This window comes from Stylophora pistillata, chromosome 14, assembly GCF_964205215.1.
Source record: "Stylophora pistillata chromosome 14, jaStyPist1.2, whole genome shotgun sequence".
Classification (NCBI taxonomy): domain Eukaryota; kingdom Metazoa; phylum Cnidaria; class Anthozoa; order Scleractinia; family Pocilloporidae; genus Stylophora; species Stylophora pistillata.
This window is the reverse complement of record NC_142532.1, coordinates 17224343-17232378: the sequence shown is the minus strand read 5'-3', so window position 1 is coordinate 17232378 and position 8036 is coordinate 17224343. Positions and strand designations below refer to the sequence as shown.

The 8036-nt window shown below is 36.9% G+C and overlaps 1 protein-coding gene across 2 annotated transcripts; it reads left to right on the top strand.

Annotated features, from left to right (window-relative positions):
* Nucleotides 1-969: 969 nt before the first annotated feature.
* Nucleotides 970-4093, top strand: LOC148716876 (uncharacterized). Of its 2 annotated transcripts, XM_088746149.1 has the most exons (6): nucleotides 970-1944; nucleotides 2199-2240; nucleotides 2851-2951; nucleotides 3058-3152; nucleotides 3539-3621; nucleotides 3985-4093. In XM_088746149.1, exons 1-4 carry the CDS (start codon nucleotides 1924-1926, stop codon nucleotides 3140-3142), a joined length of 249 nt encoding a protein of 82 aa, XP_088602275.1. In that variant the 5' UTR covers nucleotides 970-1923; the 3' UTR covers nucleotides 3143-3152; nucleotides 3539-3621; nucleotides 3985-4093. The 2 variants fall into 2 exon arrangements, with proteins under 2 accessions (XP_088602275.1, XP_088602274.1); XM_088746148.1 differs by having other exon boundaries at nucleotides 3058-3621.
* The last annotated feature ends 3943 nt before the right edge of the window (nucleotides 4094-8036 follow it).

Sequence of the window (8036 nt, the reverse complement as noted above, 5' to 3'; positions counted from 1 at the left end):
CATGTGCAGCGCTGGAGGGTCCGCGAAATAATGAGGAAAATAGACCGAATTATTTGCAGCGCTGTTGGTGGTACACTCTGATGAAGAACGCCAAACGTTGTACAGATCTCGGTCATTCGATCAACAGCGTTTTCTAAGTCGTCCAGTTTTGTTATTCTGGGTCTCCCATTGTTGACTGAAGCTAGCAATTTGACCGAGAACTGCTTGAGTATTTTCTAAGAATCTCTCGAGCTATCTCCATGTCGCCTCTTCCTCGACGGTATAAAGGCATATCGTAGCTTTTCTAGATAGTCTTCAAATTCAAAGCTTTAAAATTAGCGCCAAAACGGGGTCCGCGAAACCCTTACCCAATACCGCTTTGTGTTGCATGAATTTGCATTTTAATTAGAAGCGCGTTTTAATTAGCACGAAAAATCAACTGAATATAATTTGCATACTAATTAGAACACTTTTTTTTGCAATTGCCATGTATTTTTTGCAATTGCCATGTTTTTTTTTGTAATTGCCATGTATTTTCGGACTGAGAATAGGATAATTTTTCATTCTTATGAGCAGAGTTTTTTTCTAACTTGGCATGAAAAGAACATTATTAGCATACTTTTTTCTTCAAAATATAATAAGAACATTAGAACATCTAAAACACATTTCAGTTAGAATAATTTTTTCCGCACTTGTAACGCATTTTCTTTGCAATTAGAATGCAACTGAAGAGTTTAGAAAATAAATGCGAAAAAGAGCATGAATATTTCACTAAGTTAGCATCTAATATGTAAACTGAGGACAAAAATCTTGAGTTTAGAACATATTTATATAATTGGAACGAAAATTGCTAAACGGCGTTTTTGTCCACTTTGGCGCCTCATATGTATCAATATTAGATACAATGAATATATGAAGTTCATATATTTTGAACTGCGGTATTAAATACGTATGATGCACGATCCTTCGTAGTACACACCATTTGAATAACACCCCCTCTGTCACTTTAAACATAGAATTTTAATACCCTGTACCTACTTTTTACATAGAGCAGCCACATAGCATTTACATAGGTAAAAAGCTATATAAATTGTATTTAACTCACCTTAAAAAGACTATTGGTAACCTATGTTTACTCTATTTTAATTCTATTAAAAGGCTATAAGTTTAATTTTCAGTTGTCTAAGCCTCAACTTGCTCCTATTTAAATACTATGTGAATTTGCATTTCAAACCTATGTAGATGCTATCTTTAATTTTCTACACTAGCCTGCTCAAATGTGTATTACATAGCTTTTACCTACACTATGTAAAGGTTCCATTTGACTAGTAAAAAAATAGGATTTTTTATCAAAATATATAGCAAAAGTCATAGCAATTACACACAATTTGAATTGCACCCTCTCTATCACTTTAAACATATAATTTTAATACCCTGTACCTACTTTTTACACAGAGCAGTCACATAGCATTTACATAGGTAATAAATAGTGTCTGATTCTACAAGGGAATTAGATAACGCTATTTATGGAATAGCGAAAATCAGACCTGAATAACATCAGGCCTGTACGGGATTCGAACCTGTGACTGACCTCTGCGATACTAGTGCAGCGCTCTACCAATTGAGCTAACAAGCCAACTGGGAGCAGGCCGTTAAGTTGATTCGTAATAAACCCATGATGATAAATCAGATAAAATGAACATATGAAGTTCATATATTTTGAACTGCGGTATTAAATACGTACGATGCACGATTCTTCGCAGTAGATAGCGCTATTTATGCAATAGCGAAAATCAGACCTGAAAAAAATCAGGCCTGTGCGGGATTCGAACCACTGTACGGGGTTCGAATCCCGTACAGGTTCGAATAATATTTTGAAATTTATATATTCTAGGTCTAACTCCCCATTGCGCCATCATCGTTGGAACTGTCAGAACTCTGAAGATGCATGGTGGAGGACCAAAGGTGAGTGAATTCCTAAGGCAAAGTGAAATGTTAGAGTTGTGATTACCCTTCATCAGTTTTTGCTTCCCTTTTCCCACTCTAGGGTTGCACCTTGTTCTGTGACCCAAATGAAGTGCTAGCCAAGTCAGAGTATAAGCTATGCTCTTACAAATCAGTCATATTTTTATTAGTCTTTAAACTGCAGTTTTTCTCTCTTTGTAACAGTTACTGACTGCATGCACTGTCTTTGATTTTTTTTTCTCTTTATTCCAAAGGTTGTAGCAGGGAAACCTCTCCCTTCTGAGTACACCACTGAGGTATGTCTTATTAACTCATTACACCCTAACCTCAGTATCCATTTTCTCCATACTCTTCTCTATATGTTTCCTCTGATACTAACAAGGAGAATTTGTTTAACAATCAAAGTTTTTTAGGTTGGTGATCATTCCCTTTATTCTTGTGATCTCAATGAATGATTCAGCTGTATTACTGTTAGGAGAAAATAGATGTTGGTCATTCTTAGAGGGGTTGATAGATTTTAAAGAGAGGGCTGTTCTGAGTGCCTCTCCACTCATGCTCTAGTTAAGACCTAAATAAGAGAAATTCCACCGTGGGATGTTGTCAGAGTAGCAGTTGTCTGATACATGTAGGTTGTAATTGGTTTAATTTGTCAGCTCTTAGCCTTACTTAACTCTTGACCTTTGTTCCTCAAATAGTCTTGCTCATGCTCTGAATTGAGACTGCTCTAATGTTGAATAAGACAACACACCCTGCTAAAATTAGAGCTGTTTTGATTTTTAGGAACTAAACTGATTCAGGTTGAGGGACTTTGTATCAAGCTTTCAAAATTTCTATTCTAGCCATTGGCAGTTTCTATTATAATTGCAGGATTTGCTGATGTTGTAATTTCACATTTTTTCTAAACAGAACTTTGATCTTGTCAAGAGTGGAATGGTGAACCTTGCCAAACAAATTGAGAATGCACGATTTTTTGGAGTCCATGCAATTGTGGCTGTGAACAGATTCCCGTAAGTAGTGTCAAGGTCCCAGTACAAGAGCAAGTTTTGCTGTCTTCAGGGGCATTAAAGTTTTCAGACTTCTTAGAGTTGTACTTAATCATGATTGTTTTGTCAGGAGTGACACTGATGCAGAGATTTCCTTGGTCATACAGCTTGCCAAGGAGGCAGGAGCTTATGATGCTGTAGGGTGCACTCACTGAGCAGATGGAGGTATCAACATAAACCCTTTGCACCCTAATGTCCTCATTCATATTCTCCATACTGTTACTTAATATACATTTCCTAAGGTGCTGACAAGGAGAATTTGCTTAACAATCAAGAGCTTCTCCAGTTGGTGATCATTTCCTTTATTCTTGTGACCTTAATGAGTGATTCAGGGATCATATTGCAAGGAGAAAGTATAGATGCTAGTCAATCTCTAGGGTCAAAGATTTAGAGTTATTTCTAGATATATATTTTTAATTTGGTCAAATGTGTTGGGAGAATTAAAATATTTTAACATTTTTCTGGGAATGTTGGGAAATTTTTCTTGCTTGCTTGCTTTCATGCATCCAATTGACAAGTGTTTTGTGCTAAATGAAGCTGTTGATCTGTAGGTAAGGGTGCCATGTGTTTGGCTGATGCAGTTCTTAGAGCAGTCGAGGAATCTGTTGACTTCAAGTTCCTGTATGACTTGCAGGTATGTAAGCTATGCAGATTTCAGCTACACCATTTTCCCTTTTAAAAATCAGTTATTGTTTGCCAAACGAGCATTCATGAATTACATATCTATGATCATCAATCTGTGAATAATCAGCATATAACTGACCCTTTACTGGTGAACTTGCCACTAAAAAAAATTGCATAAAGAAATTTAATCCTTAGTTGAAAATTAAGGCTTTGATAAGGCCTGAAACCATGTCTATTACTGTAGATAGCCACATGTTGCTAGTGAGTCCAATCCTGTTGGGGTTTTACCTTGTGCATAAGTAATTTTAAGTAAGGATAAGTAAATAACTAAGTAGCCTTCATTAATGTAACCTTTATTTATGTAATTCTGTAGTTGCCGATTGAAGATAAAATGAGAATAATTGCCCAGAAGATTTATGGTGCAGATGACATTGAGTTGTTGCGTGAAGCTCAGAAGAAGGTGGAACGCTATAAAAAGCAGGTAATATTTTGATTAGTCTGTTGTTCCAGAAAATGGAGCATATATTTTTGGGAAGTAAGTGTATCTTACCAATTCTCCGTAGGGGCTTATACTATTTTGCGAAACGAAACGAAACGAAACGAAACGAAACGAAATTGTACTATTTTGCGAAACGAAACGAAACGAAACGAAATTTTGCGAAATGGCGTTTTTTCGCCTTTATTTAGCAAATATGTCATCTTCGTCCGAAACAATATGTGTCCACTAATAAAATAATCAATATTTCTAAGAGCCTAATCACCTCTCATTTTATCAACCATAATAGTACTCGTTTCGCAAAGTAGTAATTTTGACAGAATTACTATTTTGCGAAATGGCGTTTTTTTACCTTTATTTAGCAAATATGTCCTCTTCGTCCGAAACAAAATGTGTCCACTAATAAAATGATCAATATTTCTAAGAACCTGGTCACCTCTCATTTTATTGACCATAATAGAACTCGTTTCGCAAAGTAGTAATTTTGACAAAATTACTATTTTGCGAAATGGCGTTTTTTCGCTTTTATTTAGCAAATATGCCCTCCTCGTCCGAAACAAAATGTTTCCACTAATAAAATGATCAATATTTCTAAGAGCCTAATCACCTCTCATTTTATTGACCAAATAGAACTCGTTTCGCAAAGTAGTAATTTTGACAGAATTACTATTTTGCGAAATGGCCTTTTTTCGCCTTTATTTAGCAAATCTGTCCTCTTCGTCCGACACAAAATGTGTCCACTAATAAAATGATCAATATTTCTAAGAGCCTGGTCACCTCTCATTTTATTGACCATAATAGAACTCGTTTCGCAAAGTAGTAATTTTGACAGAATTCACTATTTTGCGAAATGGCGTTTTTCCGCTTTTATTTAGCAAATATGCCCTCCTCGTCCGAAACAAAATGTTTCCACTAATAAAATGATCAATATTTCTAAGAGCCTGGTCACCTCTCATTTTATTGACCAAAATAGAACTCGTTTCGCAAAGTAGTAATTTTGACAGAATTACTATTTTGCGAAATGGCGTTTTTCGCCTTTATTTAGCAAATGTGTCCTCTTCCTCCGAAACAAAATGTGTCCACTAATGAAATGATCATTATTTCTAAGAGCCTGGTCACCTCTCATTTTATTGACCATAACAGAACTCGTTTCGCAAAGTAGTAATTTTGACAGAATTACTATTTTGCGAAATGGCGTTTTTTCACCTTTATTTAGCAAATATGTCCTCTTCGTCCCAAACAAAATGTGTGCACTGATAAAATAATTAATATTTCTAAGAGCCTGGTCACCTCTCATTTTATTGACCAAAATAGAACTCGTTTCGCAAAGTAGTAATTTTGACAGAATTACTATTTTGCGAAATGGCGTTTTTCGCCTTTATTTAGCAAATAAATCCTCTTCTTCCGAAACAAAATGTGTGTCTACTAATAAAATGATCAATATTTCTAAGAGCCTGGTCACCTCTCATTTTATTGACCATAACAGAACTCGTTTCGCAAAGTAGTAAATTTGACAGAATTACTATTTTGCGAAATGGCATTTTTTGACCTTTATTTAGCAAATATGTCCTCTTCGTCCGAAACAAAATGTTTCCACTAATAAAATGATCAATATTTCTAAGAGCCTGGTCACCTCTGGTCACCTTATAACGTATTTTCCTAGCAGTTTGACCAAACATCAAGTGTTCATTGAGTTCGGCTGGAATTAAGATCGGCGTTTGAATCAATTGAGTCCTTCTAAATAATTTGGGTTGGCCTTAATTAAAATTAGGTTTGGCTCACGAAACGATCGACGTTTTAACTGGGCCTAACTTTCGAATGCACGCGAAGTTTAAAATTATAATTTTGGATATTTCACGAGTTATTTTTGGCATCAACAATGTTATTTTTCCTCTTAATGTTTTACTTAACTGCAATGGACGGTCATTCCAAACGTGAAGCGTTAGAAATAATTAGAACACTGGCCACCAACTCTGCAATAATTTACGACTTCTAGTTAAATTAATGACATACGTCGTGACTTATTAACTAAATATTTACAATTTAAAATCTTAAGTACGATGAGTTCTTTATGGTGCCAAATTTTGATTCAGCGGCACCATGTGTGACAAATTTATAGCCAATAATTAATTTCCCACAGGAATAACACTTTGTTCTAGGCCTTAAACTAACCACTTAAGAAGGCGTGAAATGTGCGAGTCAGCGATATCAATAGCACGACTAGTAAATTAACTTCAGGGATTGTGTTGCGCTCTTGGTGCACGTGTTGCTAAAGCTTTGCCTTTTTTCGATGTAATGAGACGAGATTATGGAACTTCAATTGCCTGTTCTTAAGCCAAAGACCATCGACTGTTCAGGTCTGCCTCTTTATGATTTTAATTGTTTTGAAAACAAGGAAATCATTGGAAATGGGTCGTTTGGCGCAGTGTTTACTGCCGATTGGCCAACACCGGATGCTGCTGTGGGAAAGGTTGTCCTGAAGAAAATGCTTAGTGAAGACATCCTGGAAAAGAAGACGTTTGTCAAGGAAGCGAGAATTTTGCAAAAGTTAAGTCACAACAACATCGTTAACTTTAAGGGAATATGCAACAATCCTTTTGCGCTCGTTCTCGAGTACGTTTACTTTGATTTTTCGCCGTTTGGTGTCAAGTCCAAAGTGAGCTCCCTGGCTGATTTTCTAACTGTTCTTGACGGGTTCAACTGCCACGGTTTCGATAGCCCTCACGTCATCTCCACGATTTGCAAGGACATGGCAGTTGGTCTACAATACTTGCATGGAAATGACATTGCCCATCGGGATTTGAAGCCGGCTAACATCCTGGTCTCTAATCGCCATTATTGTCATTTGCAAGGGACGGAAATGCGAGAGGTATGGGTAAAACACCCTTTGCTTTGCAAGTTGGCCGATTTCGGTCAAAGTCGCTCAAAGGACATACAAACCAATTCTATCCTGCAGTCTCAAACTAGGCACGTGAATAGAGGCACACCAGTCTATATGGCTCCTGAGATGCTCATCGAAGACATGCGCCTACCATTTGCCTCAGCGGACGATCTTAAGCGGGCTGACATTTGGTCTTTAGGTATGACCCTATTTGTCCTTTTAAACCCTTGCCTAAAGTATCCATACTACGAAGAGATACAGCAATTCATAAAGGAGAATAAAACGCCTCTTCGAGCACTTGAAGTACTGTTCAAGAGTAAGCAGGTCCCGAAGGAGGCATGCAAGTATCAGCACAAGCATGCTACTGACTGGTATTCAGTCAACAAGATCTGGTTGAAGTGTGTTCAGTTTGAGCCTGCTAAAAGGCCAAAAATTAAAGATGTGATTTCCATGATAAGCCAGGATTGCACTGCCTCCTCACTTAATATTCACTTGAAGGTTAGTCAATAGTTTCATGAGGAGATTGGCTAGTGTAGTTTGACGAGCATGCCAATTAGAAGGTATTCTGGTACGTACCGTGTTTAATTAGACCCTCTAAATCTCAGCGGAGCAGAGGAGTTCTGTTTGTGTGAGATAATAAGAATTTCTTACTTCTTTGATTGCTGTAATCTTTTAGTTCTCCGTGTGTTGGTGAGCCGTGTGTGTTTTGTAGTTTTTAATTAGGTTTTAAATATTTTCTTTATTTATATTAGATATCTTAATATAGTATTGTAACGTTTTTTGAGGGCCACGAGTTTGTTAGTTTTTTAACTATTAAGTGTCACCCAAAGTTTGATTGATTGATTGATCATTCTGGGTCGGTTATTTGTAAGCAATTCCCTTCGATCGTTCCTTTCCGAACGCCACTTTTTTAAAACAACAACGTTGAACGAAGCGCTCCTTGGTTGCTCGTTTGTCTTCGACGGAGCTTCTTTGGAAAGCGACACGCTTTCCGAGCAAGGCACGAAGTGCCGAGAGAATATATTACTCTAACCCACGCCAAGGAATC

Bases quoted from the DNA above. Each gene is read 5' to 3' on its own strand.
- LOC148716876 (XM_088746149.1), top strand. From the start codon at position 1,924: ATGCATGGTGGAGGACCAAAG. The intron at 2,241-2,850 runs GTATGTCTTATT...TTTTCTAAACAG, and splicing joins CTTCTGAGTACACCACTGAG to AACTTTGATCTTGTCAAGAG. The intron at 2,952-3,057 runs GTAAGTAGTGTC...TTGTTTTGTCAG, and splicing joins GTGGCTGTGAACAGATTCCC to GAGTGACACTGATGCAGAGA.